Below are 17650 nucleotides of genomic sequence, written 5' to 3'. Positions count from 1 at the left end.
ATTTAGTTTGAACTAAATCTGATGTGACAGCATGACACGTATTTCTCCCCTTGGCTAAACAGCACCACATCCCATCAATGACAGCTCCTTACAAGACCCACATATCAGAGAATAAGTATATTTGCTTACTGATAACATCTGATTCCTGTGTGTGTCACTCTGTCAAGTTGTATCCCACAGTAAAGTTCCTGACATCCATGTCCCCCCCAAATATGGAAGGAAACATCAGTGCTAAAATCAAAACTAGAATTCTAGAAAATACTCCCAGAAAAAGCCATGTTCATTTTATTCAAGAATAGAATACACAAGTTTACATAATATACAACTCAAGGAAAACTAGGCCTCAAACTATATGATGTTACTTAAGCAGATATTTCTAAAAATAAAGGTATTTACCCTCAATTACAGACAGAAATCATACAGATGATTGACTGAAACAAAAATTTCATCTGGTGTTTCAGACTGAATCTCTATACACGACATTTTAAGGTATTTTATAATGTTTAAGTGAAGATTTTGAAGGCAACCGTTTGCTCCCATTATATATAATTCAAAATAAGAGGAAAAAAGTACACACTAGTCTATTTAACTTATCCTGCAATCCAGATGGTTTACCTCAATAGTCTAAATTTCAGATTATTTAATGAGAAGGCCTTTCTTAAGGGATGCCAGTATCTAATTGTTAAATAATAGGTTCTTAATAACTCTTGGTTGAATAAATGAGTCCATAAAAAGAATTAATGAATAAATGGCCAAATGTCAGTCACAAGACTACAGATTATTATGTAAAATTAGATACTGGAGACCCGTAAGACAAAAACAACAGTTTGCTAAATATCTTTAAAAAATGATCATTTTATTTTAAAAAGACTGAAATAATCCACTTACTAATGAAAGGACTTATATTCATTATAAAGATATTAAGTACACTGAGTAATCTACTTTGGGGGCATATCAAATGATACGCTAGTGTTAAAAACAAAAGTGTCAGACATAAACAATAAGTAGGAAAATATCTCTGAGTACATTTGCTAGAGTAAATGTTAAATGTGGTTTTATTTTACAAGATGGTCACTTGCATTTCAAAGAAGGTACAGAGAGAGGTGTTTCTCATTCATCATAATCATTGAAGATGGATGGACCACTTTCTGGATTAAAAAACAAAGGTGTAATTTGTATATATGTGTGTGTGTGTGTGTGTGTGTGTGTGTGTGTACAGATACACTGTGTATACCCTCTCTAAACCTTACTATTCGTTATTCTGTAAAGGAGCCAGAGAAAAGATAACCAGGTAGCAGAGTAATTATTTGGATCTACCCTAGTGGTTTTCCCTAGGATTATGAATAAAGGGTCAAGGCTCCTGGTCTCATGACCAGATTTGTAAAAGGCATCCATTTAAGGTAAAGGACTCAATTTTCCTTTTCATTCTTCCTTTCTGACTTTCAACATCTTCATGTTCATAGCCATAACATAACTGGATTTGATTCTTTGTTTATGTTTTGTTTTCCTGCGATAACCTCAGAGGCCGCTGAGGGAACTGAGGGAGAAGATGCCCAGCACTCACCCTTCCTGGTGGTTTGCTAATAACTGTGTAAAAATTAGCTCTCTTGGAGAAGTAGCCTTGCTTGGTAGCATTTGCTGAGTTCTATGGTGTAAAACACCAGCAAGGATGATTGCAACTACCGATGTGACGTCACTGAAAGAGGGTTGGGAAGAGATGCATAAAAACACCCCATTGTGCAGTATTTCCACCATACAGATGGGCTGTAAATGACCTCAAGGCTTGGATACATAGCAAACAACTTAACTAATTATACATTTATATAAATATAATATTAATATAACAACTATTTATGTTAGTTTTGAATAACGATTGTGTTTAACAATGGGTTTACAAAATTCCTAAAAGAAATTAACAATGGGCTCTCTGGAGCCAGTCCAAGCTAACTCCAGTATATCCCTGACCTCATCCCAGAAACCAGTGACAGTATCCTTGCTTTTGTGTTATCTTTGCCTTTACATACATCAAGATGACACATAAAATTGTTTTTATTAATGGCTTTATTGTATTAAAATGGTTTGAAAACCATTGATCTACTAAGATTTATTATAGTGGGATTTATAGATTATCTTCATCTATATGATTCAGACTGTTTTCTGAAAACATGAGTTTCCTGGACAGGAGACTTACTGAATCAGACAAGCATGTGCTGGGAGTGTGGGGAAAGGATTCTGCATTTTAAACAAGCACCTGCCCCTTTGGGATATTTATGATCCTTAAAGTTTGAGAACTCCAACTCTGGGCTTACAACGTGTCCTTTCTCCAAGCTGGAGCTGGGAGCCTGCACGAGCTCATTCAGCCACACCCAGCCTCAGTTCCAGAACAGGAGGACAATGAGCAGATTCATTTCCCTCTGTAGCTGAGGTTCAGCTCCAGAGACCTGATAGCTCATAAACCCAGAACAGCTTTGGCTATAACAAAGCTATGTATAATAAAAGAAAAAAATGTCCCAACCGCCTCTTAAACAACAGGCAAGGGCAAGCATCTGCTCCTTTTACTGTAGCGAGAGGAGTCAATTTTTTGCATTAGAGCAGAAACTCTATTCCATCTCAGGTGTTGTCACTTGTCAGAGCTCCTCATTCATTGATGCCACTCATGGAGGTGTTGAGGTTTCCAGAATGACAAGCAACTAGGAACACCTTCTATTAAACTGGCAGAGCTGAAGTGTTTAGCTAGTGTCTGTCACATGGCAAATACTCAATGAATATTTATTATTAAACAAACAAATGAGTAAATGAATGCACATATGAATAAATACATGAAAAGAATTAACCCAAGGTTGTAACAGAAATAAGCTTTAAATTCTTCATTGCCTTTTCTCTTATGAAATTTCCAATTTAAAAAAGTGTTTGGGTTTTTTTAACTGTTCTCTTTAAATGTCATTACGTTTGCTGTCATCAAGAGAATTATGTACATGAGCATGTAAATGAAACGCAAATATGCCTTTTCTTTCTTTCAAGTGCAAAAAAAGAAAACTCAACTTGGAAATACTGAAACACTGACATCTCTGGAGAAATACACAATGATGCTGCAGCCATGGACATAGACATATACATACTTTGCAACATTTAGATTCATCTATGCATAAAAGACAAAAATCTACAGTCAGCTTCATATTTGAAAAATATGAATTTATTTAAAGACAGTATGAGGCATCTCTTCACCTGTGAATCCTTTTGTGTTTCTCTTCAACTTTATCCACGTAAAAATAATATAGACAACTGTCTATACTGCCTCTCAGCTAAAACACAAAATGGTCTGTCAGATTTCTCTGAAAGATGAAAAATATTTAGGTAGAAGGAATTTGGGTTACTACAAAAAGAAGAAAACAGAATTTCTTATCATTTAGCTTGGAACAAAGTTATTTGTAGATGACACAAGTAATTTCTCCCAGTTGCATTCAGACTAAATATGTAATATGATCGCGTTACTTTTCTGAAAATATTAAGTTGTTTTTCAATACTTTTACACCTACTATTACATACTTTCCAATGTATTTGAAAAATCCATTTGTATTCACTATGTAGAGTACTTTCTACAAATGTTCAGGAAATGTGAAAGTGATGCGTTTAGATTCTGTCGATTTCACATAGTTTTCCAGTGGCCTGAGTAATGTTTTGAACAGCTTTGGAAAACTGAGGCAGGCCATCATTTTCTGTGTGAAAGAGCAACATAATAAATGAAATAAGTAGAATCCAATGTTAAGTGTTATTGAGAGTATATATTCAGATTGCATAATGTTAGTGGGCTTTTTAATGAGATTAAGCTAAAATGACTTCAGGGGGAAGATATACTAGACTTAGTTTGGTGGCTAACACAGCTATATGTTAAAATAATAGTCTATATTTAGAGAGTTGCACTATTACCTGGCAACATTTGCTCTATACTTACCTAATTTATGCTCATTTGGTTTAGTTTTGCTTATTCTTTAAATTAAAAATGTTTGTTAATAAAATGCATGTCCAGTGTTCTGATTTGCATTCTCTCTGAATCTAACATACACTTCCTAATGTTCCCAGACAACTGCTGCTAAAATAATTAGAGGTTTTATTTTATTGCCAACAAACCTTGAGAGCTGTGATAAAGATCTCCGATGTGATCTCAATTTTCCCCTTCAAAGTGTCCATAAGAAATATATTGTAGAACTTAGAAGTGAGGAAAAACCAGAATTGCATCTGGAAGTGCTAGAAATCTTTAAGATTGTTTGACAAAGTTTGCTGAGGCGTCAGCTTTGCTCAGTTAACAATCTGCAGCTCATTGAGGTGTTTTTAGGCTCACCAGGGAGAAATACATTGCTGTGAGAGATAGAATCTTATGTGTAAGTACACCCTGGGAAAAAACTGAGAAGTCAGAGAAATGTGTTTTTTTTTTTTAAATCCCCTTCTTAGCTGTCCTTTCTCAGCATTTACAACCATCTCTTCCTGTGCTTCCCACTCATTCTGAGGCTCACCGGCTGGGTCACTGGCCCCATCTCCTAGCTTCCCGTCTTGACGTTGCCTTCTGTCTGGGAACTAATCCCACTGATAATGTAAACCCTTTGAAGGCAAAGCTTATATTGAATTCTGATTTGCATCCCTTTCCTCAAGCCTACCACCTCCTAAAGTTACTACCATTTCTAGGTTCTACTTCACAACAAAACTTCTCAAAACATCATCTGCCGTCCATGCAATCTCTCAGCTTTCTTTCCATTTCCAGGCTTCGTCCCAGGGCAGTCACTTTGCTGTCATTATTTTACTGTATCTCCCATCAGGACAGGACAGTTAGCAGCCCCATAATTAGGAGACACTCTCCCCCCTGGCTTCTGTCACCACCCCTCCTCATTTTCTCCTACCACTCTTACTCCTCCTCATCCGTCCAATCTCTAAATGTGCAGCGGCCCCAGATTCAGCCAGTTCTTTTCTACTTATAATCTCTCCCTAGGTGCTACTGATACGACAGTGACTCCTAAATTTATATTTCCTGGCATGATCTGTTATCAGACTGGTAGTTCATAAACCAAATTGTCTACTTGATTGACATCCCTAATTGTATGTCTAGTAGTTATCTCAAATTCAAAATGCCCAAGAACTGATTGCTACCTCTAAACCTATTTTTCAATCCACTCATCCTCATCTCATTAAACAGCTCTAGCTCTCACTCAATTTTTGTAGCAAAAATCTAACCTTTATCCTTGACTCTTCTCTTTCCCCTGCCCTTTATATCTAAGACATTAGCCAATCTTAATGGCTTTAAATGCAACACATGCGTTTTTCCACTTTTCTCTTCATCTGCTCTAATGACTGTAGGTTCCAGCCACAATCATCTTTACACAGATCACTCAATTGTCTCCTAACTGGTTTCCCTGCTTCCACTCTGTCCCCTCCCCACAGATTTTTCTCACAGCAGCCAATGTGATCTTTTAAACAGTTGAATGAGATCACTCCCTTTTCAAAACCCTTTCCACCATCCACAAAATGAAATCTCAATTTTTGCCAAGCCCCACATGATCTGTGCCCAGCAGTCTGTGCTCCATCCATATTGCTATTCAGGTTCACACTCATGCACAGAGTTCCCTTCTCAAGGCTTTTGTACTTACCTACTAGCTTTACTTGGAATGCTTTACCCTAAATGGCCCTTTTTCATATTCTTGTCTCAGCACAAGTGTCAGCTCCTTAAAGGGTGTTTCCCTATCAGTCTGATTTAAATCAGGTCCTTCTGGGAGCTCAATTTCCTTCACATAACTTACCATTTTCTTGGGTTAATTGTTCATTTTTCTGTGTGCTTATCAATCTCTCTCCCTGTATTTGAATATAAGTAAACTCTATGAAAGGACATTTGACTGCCTTCTTTGTAGCTTTTGTGGCAATAAGTTCAGCTCACAGTTAGTATTCCAGTAAGTGATTTAATAAATGATATTTATCTTATAGGGTTATTATAAGAAGTAAATGAAATAGTGCTTTAATTGCTAAGTGTATTGCCAGGCACAAAATACCTGCTAAAAAAATTCGTTATTGCTGTTATTATTATTACAATTATAATTAGGTGCTCCTTAACTATGTGTCAGGAATGTTAATTGCAATAACCTGTGTGCTATTGTCTTAAATCTTTCACATAAAGGATTTTTTATTTTCACAGTTGTTTCCAAGGAAAACCGTATTTTAACCTATGCTACTGAATTAAATTTTTTTGCATATAGGTGAATGTTTCAACATCTCTAAATTCAAATCACATAGTTAGCAACTGCTTTTACATAGTGGTAGGACTGAACTTATTCATGTCCTCCGACTAATCAACCATTTCAACTATAAGGGCAACTTCCATGAACTAAATTAAAATCAGAGACCTTATCACTAGACCTAGGTTCATTTAATTGAAGCCCATTATTAAGCCTCCCACTTTTTCAAAAATGTATGACTTGAGGGGAATCTCATTAAACTTCATGGAAAGGCTAAAGTGAGCTTTGCCTTCAGAGCCAAACAGAAATGCAACCATTAGAAACGTGTGTGATGAAGTACAGATTACAAGGTGATATTAAAATGGGACTAGAACACGAAAGAGAATGGTATTCCAGCACATATTTTAGCTTTTTTGTCAAAATCCCTTGTGCAGGTATACTAAATGGTAGTGATTAGAATACATTTGGAAAGAGCATAATACAATGACCTCTAAACCCACAACAAAACATGATATATTTAACTATTTGAAGTATGAAGATAAGAACATTCTAGAAAATGTTTTTCTAATCCTGTTTACATTTTCAAAAGTTCATGTAGAAATGGAAATTAAATAATGTCTCTAACTTATTCAAATTCTGTGATAGATGTCAGAGGTAGCTCTCAACGCCCTATTCAATAGTAACGTACATAGGCAAGTTATAAAGGCCATTTCTAGATTCCCTTCTAGCTTTTTATAAATTTAATTTATTTTCTAATGAATATACTTTTAAATTGATTTGGTTAAGAATGTTCTTTTTGGGGGGATGAAATTGCTCAATTCATGGAGTACATTGTTCTGATTTGGAATGCATATGATGGTACTAAGATAAGTAACTTTGAAAAAGTTTTAAAGATAGTATTTAGTATAAAAGGCTTTTGTAGAAAGAAGTCATTAAATCTGGGTAAAGCAGATTTAAGTGAATATTTTTCATAGTCTTTAGTATTGCCAGTAGGGGACTTTCATTCCTCACAATTTTTTAAATTATGCAACATCGCTGCATGGAAAGTGCCATGAGATAAGTATTCTCTGGACAGATATGGAAGAACAGCTCTAGAAAAATGAGTAATCATGTGATGCAAAGATGTGCTTTGAATTTCCAGAGTATTCTCTTATTCTGCTTATTCCAAGAATGCAATTAATTTGGCATGATGCATTTATATTATTGAAAAATGATTATTCTGATTTTTTTTACTATCCTAATATCTTTCCCATTCATAGTTTATGCATTTACTATGTTTTCACTAAAATAAGGATGGAAACTGCTGATAATTGGGCTTCAAACAAAGGATTGATTTAGCTAAGGGTTAGGAGTTCTGATCTACGTTGTGTTGGGATATAACACTGATGTTGGTGACCAAAGTTATATGTTCAGAGTTACCCCAGAACAATTTCATGCTTATAGTCCTTATTAATAAATGTGGCAGTTGCCTTTGTCAGTTGATTTTATTTTTAAAAAATTCATAAATGTGCGACCTTGGAAAAGAAGTATACTGAAAGTAGTATCAACAATGGGAAGTGAGGTGTTTCTTGCCAGCCAATTAAAGCATCTGCATATATCCTTGACCGCTATAATTTATTAAATCATTCATTTCCCTGGGAGAGTGAAGACCTAAAACTTTAAGAGTGTTTTCATTTCTCTCTTAAGATAAGGTAAAAAGGCAATCAAAAATTTTTCTATGAATTGGTTTCTTCACTTTCTTACACAGTACGACAGGATACAGAAAGTAGATGGTGGTTCCTGGGCCTGGAGAAAGGAGAGAAATGGGGTATTGTTCTTTCATGCGGACAGAGTTTGCATTTGAGAAGATGAGATGAGTCCTGCAGATGGATGATGATGGCTGAATGACAATGTGAATATACTTATGCCACTGAACGGTACATTTAAGAATGGCTAAAATGGTAAAATTTATGTGATATATATATATACTGCAATAAGAAAGTACTTACTTTTTAAAAAACTTAAGTAGGATAGCAGACATCTGAAGATAGGTTGTATCTAAATTACAGACCAAACAGCCTTTTTCTTGAGGGAGTCACATGAATTATTCCATGTTGGTTGATTTAACATAATACAAACACCTGTATCCTGTCTATTTTACAAATTCTAGGCAAACACAGAAAGACTAGACTGTAAGAACTACCAGGAAACACTGCCTGCCTTATACTTATGTTCCTACCTTCATACCCTTCCCAAAACTGTTTCAATCCTTGTTCCTAGACATTATCTATGCTCAAAGGACAGTTGTGTAATGAATCAATGAAGGCATCAATAACTAAAAACATATATGAGAGATCTACATCTACAGGTATTGAGTGCATGGATAACCAGAATGGACACCATATTCAAGCACAAATGTTCTGCGTATTATGATTGAGTACAAACACCATTGTGGAGTTTGTGGGTATAAATCTTATTTCAGTGGCAGTTTCAAATTTATCTTCATGTGGAATCAATTGTCTAAGTCTCCTATGTGTCCTTTCTCTTTACATTGCATCCATTTCAGAAACCACTGTGCTTGTGAGAGGAAGACTCAGATCACTGGCTCCAAAAGCTCAGAGGCCAAAGCGTATTTCACGAAGGATTTGGAAGCACTCACAAACAAAAAATGTGGTGTGTGTGTGTGTGTAAGCCATCTGAGGCCTATGCCTGTGGAAAACATACAGGAAGGAGACCAACATGTACAGAAAGGATGGTGAGACTGGGGACGTGGCTCCGGAACACCCACGTGAACAGTGTGTTTCCAGGGAGGTTGCAGTGTGCCAGGGAAGAGTGTGAATTCAAGTGTCCTTGCTGAGCCAAGAGAAGATAGCTCCAACGTCAGAGAAAAACACTGAGGACCTAAATTACTATTATATAAAACCTAATACATCACACACTGCCTCTTTGTTTCTCATTCCTCTGGCACCTTCTCCTCTCCTCACTTTTCGCACTTTGCTTATGGTCTCTATCTAGTCCGCACACCACTTGGGAATCGAATGCAAATGACTCACTCAGCTGTCCACTTCACTGTCAATGTCTGTTGATAAGAGAATTATCACTAGCTCAATGGCAGGAGGCAGAGCCCTCAGTGAAAACCCATCCTGTCACACCACATCTTTGGAAGCATGCTCCTCTGAGGTTACCCAATGACACAACACTTAGATTCCCTCTCTGTTATAAGAAAAAAATGTAAAATATATTCAACTATCTGGGGCCAAAATGATCAGCTGCTGTTTTGATTCTCCCTTTGGGTAGTTTTTGAGTAAAAGGAATTTTATCCTCACCAAACTAATGTTCGAGTTACTTAAGCATGACAAAATATGCCCACACATGGGGGAGTGGGATGCTAAGATGCAAGAAGATACTTTTTTCTCCTGCTGCAGTGTAGACATCACACATACTATTGAACTGTTTGATTAACTGGGTTCCAGCTTTTAGGAACCCAATAAGATGACAGCCACACAGATGCATCTGTTCAGGGATAAACATTTCAGCGATAGAAAAGTGCGGTGATACAATGAGAGGAATCTACTACTCTGCATTTACAAAATCTAAACCCGTACCATGATCCAGGTCTGGTGATATACCGGATCTTCTAAAAATTTGGCTTAATATTTCGTTCTTTGTAATCAGCCTACAATGCTTAATTGATACATAGCTGAACTTATAAATTAAGTTCAGTATACTTTAATCAATATGCTTGTCCCATTTTCTCCAGTTCTGTAAATATCAAATGATTGAGAAAAGGCTTAACAAGTGAAAATACAGTTACAGAGGTTTGGAGCCGCATGAGATTTTAGAGATTACTTCTTCAACCTTCTCATTTTATCAATAGTGAAATAGCATCAACTTTGAAGAATTACAACAGATTAAATGTGGTTAGATGAGGAGTGGATTTTCTCTCATATGTTTTCCTACCAAACTGTGAGATCCATGGAGGCAAAGACTGGGTCACATATGTGCATACAGTAGTATGGTGGGTACATATACAGTACACAGCAGGATATATCATAAGTACATGGTAAATGTTGGATGAATCAAAGAAACTCAGATGCTCTTTTTTTCCAAGAACATAAAGAGCTAATAAAGAGCTCAAGTATCTCGAATTCTAGCATTCTCTAAATATTCAGGTTCTCAGAGCCTTTGTACTAGAACACAGGAATACAGCCAAGTGTTGACATAAGCTCTTTGCATTCTATAAACTCGTGCTTTATATTCTAGCTAATTAAATTGTAATACTTATTTCCTCAAATAATAATTGACTTTCAAAGTAAAATCTTAAGAAAACTATCCTTGTAAAAGTTTTCCTAATAAAACAACCACATTTTAAAGTACACACTGTAAACCATTATTTTTTCTTCTCTTGTGAAGATGTTAATTCTTGTAAAGAAATTTTAGTATGAGAAATAACTATCTAATAATGACCTATTATTACCTAAAATCTAGTATCTACAGGTAAAGCCATTGGTTCAAAACAAAACTTGTATTAACTGTTAGCCTGCAAAAAGGGAATCGAGTCTATTCTGTGATTATAGCTTTATAAAGGTAATCTACTGGGTTTTCAAGAACAATCTGGTAACAATTTCTTTGGGGTCTTTTATCTAAATTCATAAGGATCTCTGTGTTTGCACACTCTGGAACATGATTTCTAACTACCTGATAGGTAGTCATTACCTTAACAGACACCTATAGATGGTCATTTTATATTACAGCAACATCTCAGTTCTACATACAGAAGTCCTAGCCAGCTGTGTACAAAAACATTGGCGCCACCTAAATTTCCTCATTGAGTGTCAATAAAATGATCAGTTATGTTCTGTAATTGCAAATGATATAGAATAAAGTGTTAAAGTATGACTCTGTTCCTTGTAGATTAAGCCAAAAAATCTAGATTAGGTAAAATATCAAGTAAAATGAATAACATGAGAGTCATAATTCTGTTAGTCTAAAATACATATATTCAACTGCAATGTTTCTTTCTCATCAAATTTTGTTCCTTCAAATGGCAGTAGGAAGAAATATAAATATATTTGGGAACTTTCTTTTGTTTCAAAGAGTATCAAAACAGAATATTGTTTTTGTCTTTCTTTTCAATATACAGGGAATAAAAAACCAGCATTTTGAACATCCAGGTTCTTTCCCCTTCGTAACAATCCAAGAAAAATAATTCATAATTTATAGTTACTTAAAACCTAAGAAATAAGATAACAGAGGGAAGAAGTGAAGAGTGAGAGTCTTTCTAGTGCCTGGGTCTGCTGTTTTTATTCTGAAAAGCTAATGAACAAGTTAGATTTTCTAGCAGTGCAATGTTTCAGATACAATGACATGAGATAGAGACAGGAGTGTTTATATTTGATTGCTACAAGCATGGGATATTATAGAAGAGTATGGGCTGTGATATTTGTATACATACATATAAGTCAGTTGAAAAACCCAGTTTTGCAAAGCAGGAATTCCCTCTTCACGAAGGTAATCAATCCATATTTACACAGAGTCAGCATCCAGTGTCATTCAGTGATACCATATGCAGAAGAAAACATTCAACCTTTCTGGACTAGACTTTTAAAGAATATGAGCAAACACACACACAATAGCTTATGTAAATGTGTATGTTCTGTCCTGGAAGAAAGATGTGAGATGAGTAAAACTCTATTAAATATGAGTCCTAATACAACAGAAACTACAATATGCTCTCCAAATTTCATTCATTAACAACCTATATTATAAAAATCTACTTGATTTTGACTTGACAATCTCTTAATTTCAGTGGTGCATTTATAAAACTTTGAATATTGTTGCAAATAATGTCTTTTTTAGAATGATGTTTATTTCTGGTTATTTTCCTTTAGCTCAACTTTTTCTCCCTAAGTTCATTTATTTTTCTCCCTTCTGATTTCATATTTATTTCACTAGTTCTTATTTGTGCCTAGAACTCTAAGAGGCTTACAATTTAGAGACATTTCACTAGCTCCAAGAGCTAAATTCATTACAGAGGCAAATGTGATCAAGGTCACAAAACAGGACTTCAACAGAGATTTTTACAAAATATAGCAAGGAATTGTACCTTGAGTGAAGTAAGAGTTACTAAGTTAGATCCTTTGCAGTGTTATATACTACTTCCTCACAATAAATCAATAAGGAAGGCACTGGCACTCATACTATATGGATATACAAACTGAGGTTTGATGGGGTATGAAACTTTTAAGATCACACATAGTTATTAAAAGGGAAAGCTAGGATTAAAAATCAGAGTATGACTTTCTCAAAGACCCATGTAATGTCTCTGCTGTCCCCAGAGCCTAGAGACCAGTAAGGCCAATCCCCCCTCACTGAGGACCAGGGATAGTGAAATGATACACCTGAGCACACACAGTCAGGCAATGAAAACGAAATCAGACCAATCCCTCTTTGCTTCACTCTACTGCCTAGCTTTGCTTGTTTTCAACCCCAAGACACACATGAAATAAGGGAATTATTTCTAGAAAACTGATTCCTGGCAATAGGCTCCTTATCTTCAGCTATACCTAGCCAAATTTAAGCTCTTTTGAAAGTTGTATCAGCTTTCTGTATCAGGAAAACATTAATCACTGAGTAACACTATTTCACAAGTATAACTTTATTGGACGTCAAGAAAGGCCGTCAATGTCCTATTAATAAAGGAAGAATGGGGATGGTGATGAAATATTTAATCCTGATTAATCTTTCAGGAAACAAAGACTTCCTTTGTTCCACCTTTTCAATTGTTTTATTCTTTCCTACATTCACTTCTTCCTTCTGGCTAGCACATTATGCCCTATACTGGTGGCTATAGGGCAATATACAACTTTGTTTCCTGATGGAATAGCCTTTGTTACATTTATAAAATCAAGTATAACATTATTAAAAAAAAACAACCTTCCTTTAATTAATTCAAGCATGGTGGAAGAAGATGTGGGATCAGTGTCACTGTCTGCACTGCTGTGGAACATTTCTTCACATGGGCGCCGCCACTCACCCAAGGAAGTGGATAAGCAAGTAAAAGTTATATGTCTGTGTAGATAATGAAACAGTGAGCATTTCAAAGACTTACCCTTGAATTAACTACTTCCAGGGAGACGTTCTGAGGTGGGGCACTTGGCACTAAAAGGAATGAAACAAGATGAGATGGTTACTGCCATAGGCACTAAGGAGAGCATGTCTTTTTCAGAGTTCATCGTAATAATTAGGTAGGCTGACCTAGGTGGCACTTCAAAATTTTCCTGGAGAGATGAAAAATAACTATATTTGCTTATTTTTTCTTACCTGGCGAGCCAGTTATCTATCTAGGGAGCCCCCAAAACTGTTAGGCAAAGAGAGCCCCTGCTGTGATTCCAAATACTGCCATTTACAGCTTTCTTGCAATAGCCTTCCCAGAGAAATCAATAAAAACACACAGGAGATTTCCTAGAGTGGTTTTAAAGGGCTTAAGATATTTTGTATTTGGGCATCTGCATGGTTTTATGATGAAATATGTCATTCTAATGGTCATTCATGTTGTTTAATCCTTTTAATGCAATCTTTATTATCTCTTAAGAAATGGAAAGAAGAAATACATCCCCCTTTTTTAGTTGTATGTAATTAAACCTGTGTGTCATAGATGAAGCAGGTTACCAAACAGCCTTTGGTGAGTCGATTCTATTAACAAAGGAACAGTTTATTTTTCTTTGTGGATTTTCTAGGTATTTTGTTTCTCTTGCCTGCATTTTGATTGTACCACTTTTTCATGGAGAAAAGACATATACAACTTTCTTCATAATACATGCAATGGATATTTACTATATCAAAAAGTGAATACTCAATCATGTGAGTAATTCAAAGACAACCATTCACTGAATGGCTGTTATGTGTCAGGCACTATCCTAGAAGTCTTGGATGACTCATTAACAAAATAAAGCTTTCTGATTCATAATAACAAGGTAAGTAGCATTCAATAGAGGCTTAATCCATATTAATACATAAAATGAGTAGTCACTATCCTTGTTCATGACCAATGGATGATTTTTTTTATTAAGGTATCATTGATATACACTTTTATGAAGGTTTCACAAGAAAAACAATGTGGTTATTAAATTCACCCTTATTAGAGTTCGTCCCCATATCCCATTGCAGTCACTGTCCATCAGTGTAGTAAGATGCCACAGAGTCCCCATTTGTCTTCTCTGAGCTATACTGTCTTCTCTGTGACCCCACACACACCATGTGCACCAGTCATGATACCCGAAAATCCCCTTCTCCCTCCCTCCCCACCTGCCTGCCTACCCCCACCCCTCCCCTTTGGTAACCACTAGTCCCTTCTTGGAGTCTGTGAGTCTGCTGCTGTTTTGTTCCTTCAGTTTTGCTTCCTTGTTATATTCCACAAATGACAGAAATCATTTGGTATTTGTCTTTCTCTGCCTGACTTATTTCACTGAGCATAATACCCTCTAGCTCCACCCATGTTATTGCAAATGATAGGATTTGTTTGTCTCTTATGGCTGAATAGTATTCCATTGTGTATATGTACCACCTCTTCTTTATCCATTCATCTACTGATGGACACTTAGGTTGCTTCCATATCTTGGCTATTGTAAATAGTGCTATGATAAACATAGGGGTACATATGTCTTTTTGGTATGAGAAGTTGTTTTCTTTGGGTAAATTCCTAGGAGTAGGGTTCCTGGGTAAAACGGTATTTCTATTTTAGTTTTCTGAGGAACCTCCATATTGCTTTCTACAATGGTTGAACTAGTTTACATTCCCACCAGCAGTGTAGGAGGGTTCCTCATTCTCCACATCCTCACCAGCATTTGTTGTTCCTAGTCTTTTCTATGTTGGTCATCCTAACTGGTGTGAGGTGATATCTCATTGTGGTTTTAATTTGCATTTCCCTGATGATAAGTGATGTGGAGCATCTTTTCATGGGCCTATTGGCCATCTGAATTTCTTCTTTGGAGAAGAGTCTGTACAGATCCTCTGCCCATTTTTTAACAGGGTTATTTGCTTTTTGGGTGTTGAGGCTTGTGAGTTCTTTACATATTTTGGATGTTAACCCTTTATTGGGTAAGTCATTTACAAATATATTCTCCCATACTGTAGATGCCTTTTTGTTCTGCTGATGGTATACTTTGCTGTACAGAAGCTATTTAGCATGATATAGTCCCATTTGTTCATTTTTTTACTTTGTTTCGCTTGCCCAAGGAGTTGTGTTCAGAAAAAAGTTGCTCATGTTTACATTCAAGAGATTTTTCCTATGTTTCTTCTAAGAATTTTATGGATTCATGACTTACACTCAGGTCTTTGATCCATTTATAGTTTACTTTTGTGTATGGGGTTAGACAATAATCCAGTGTCATTCTCTTGTATGTAGCTGTCCAGTTCTGCCAAAAGCAATTGTTGAAGAGGCTGTCATTTCCCCATTGTATGTCTGTGGCTCCTTTATTGTATATTAATTGACCATATATCCTTGGGTTTATATCTGGGCTCTCCAGTCTGTTCCATTGGTCTATGTGTCTGTTCTTGTGCCAGTACCAAATTGTCTTGATTACTGTGACTTTGAAGAGCTTGAAGCTGGGGAGCATGATCCCCCCCACTTTATTCTTCCTTCTCAGGATTGCTTTGGCTATTCGGGGTCTTTTGTGGTTCCATATGAATTTTAGAACTACTTGCTCTAGTTTATTGAAGAATGCTGTTGATGTTTTGATAGGAATTGCATTGAATCTGTAGATTACTTTTGGCAGGATGGCCATTTTGACAATATTAATTCTTCCTATCCATGAGCACGGGATGTGTTTCCATTTATTGGTATCTTCTTTAATTTCTCTCATGAGTGTCTTGTGGTTTTCAGAGTATAGGTGTTTCACTTCCTTGGTTAGGTTTATTCCTAGGTATTTTATTCTTTTTGATGCAATTGTGAATGGAATTGTCTTCCTGACTCTCTTTCTGCTAGTTCATCATTAGTGTATAGGAATGCAACAGATTTCTGTGTATTGATTTTGTAACCTGCAACTTTGCTGAATTCAGATATTAGTTCTAGTAGTTTTGGAGTAGATTCCTCAGGGTTTTTTATATACACTATCATGTCATCTGCAAAGAGGGACAGTTAAACTTCTTCCTTGCCAATCTGATGCCTTTTATTTCTTTATGTTGTCGGACTGCTGTGGCTAGCACCTCCAGTACTATGTTGAATAAAAGTGGGGAGTGCGGGCATCCTTGTCCTGTTCTCAGTATTAAAGGAAATGCTTTCATCTTCTCACTGTTAAGTATGATGATGGCTTTGGGTTTGTCATATATGGCATTTATTATGTGGAGGTACTTGCCCTGTATACCAATTTTGTTGAGAGTTTTTATCATGAATGGATGTTGAATTTTGTCGAATGCTTTTTCAGCATCTATGGAGATGATCATGGGGCTTTTGTCCTTTTTTTTGATGTGGTGTATGATGTTGATAGATTTTCAAATGTTGTACCATCCTTGCATACCTGGAATAAATCCTACTTGATCATAATGGGTGATCTTTTTGATGTATTTTTGAATTCAGTTTGCTAATATTTTGTTGGGTATTTTTGCATCTATGTTCATCAGGGATATTGGTCTGTAACTTTCCTTTTTTTGTAGTGTCTTTGCCTGGTTTTGGTATTAGAGTGATGCTGGCCTCATAGAATGAGTTTGCGAGTATTCCCTTCTATTCTACTTTTTGGTAGATTATTTGGTAATTAACATTACCAATTACAAAATACATACCCATGTTTGTATCACTATGCTTACAATATATCTAAAATCTGTTTTTTTCATTAAAGTATAGTTGATAAACAATCTTATACTGGTTTTAAGTATACAACACAGTAGTTCAACAGTTACCCACATTATTAAATTCTCACTCCAACTAGTTCAGTTACTATCTGTCAACATAGGAAGATGTTAGAGAATCATTGGCTATATTCTCTATGCCCTGTATATGTCTTTTGCTGAAAAGCTACACTTCATTATACACCTAGGGGTGGAAATCATGGTAGCAGTAGACACCCCTATGGGGGTTACATGTACGTTAATCTTCAATAGATACAAAATTCTCCCAAGTGGTTATACCAATTTATACTCCCACTAAGAATGCAGCAAATTCCAGATGGTTCATATTCTTACCAACATTTGTTTTCTTTTCAATGATGCTTATTCAAATTAAATTATTCTGTAAAACACTGAAAAGTAAAACAGGTACAAACTGAAAAAAATGCTGTGCTCTAAAATAGCAGGTGAAGAGTGATTTTATCTGCTTTTCCTTGGGAAACAGCAATGTTTGAAAAATATAATAATTTAAAAGTAAAGTTTGGAAATGATATATTCATATTAGGTAATAATAAATTACTTCTTAAACATGGAAAAATCTTTCTAGTTTATGTTTCACATGATAGTGTAATATT

General features: G+C 35.8%; 1 protein-coding gene across 1 annotated transcript in view; it reads right to left on the bottom strand.

The window, feature by feature from the left end:
- DCC (DCC netrin 1 receptor) overlaps window positions 1–17650 on the bottom strand; it is a 1116938-nt gene that overhangs the window by 283525 nt on the left and 815763 nt on the right. The window contains exon 12 of the mRNA XM_037016530.2: window positions 13306–13355. Within this exon, the coding sequence (XP_036872425.2) occupies window positions 13306–13355 (50 nt within the window). The remainder of the gene's footprint in view (window positions 1–13305; window positions 13356–17650) is intronic.

The sequence above is a fragment of the Manis javanica genome, chromosome 9 (assembly GCF_040802235.1).
Source record: "Manis javanica isolate MJ-LG chromosome 9, MJ_LKY, whole genome shotgun sequence".
NCBI classification, from domain to species: Eukaryota; Metazoa; Chordata; class Mammalia; order Pholidota; family Manidae; genus Manis; species Manis javanica.
This window is presented reverse-complemented; position numbering and strand designations above follow the sequence as displayed.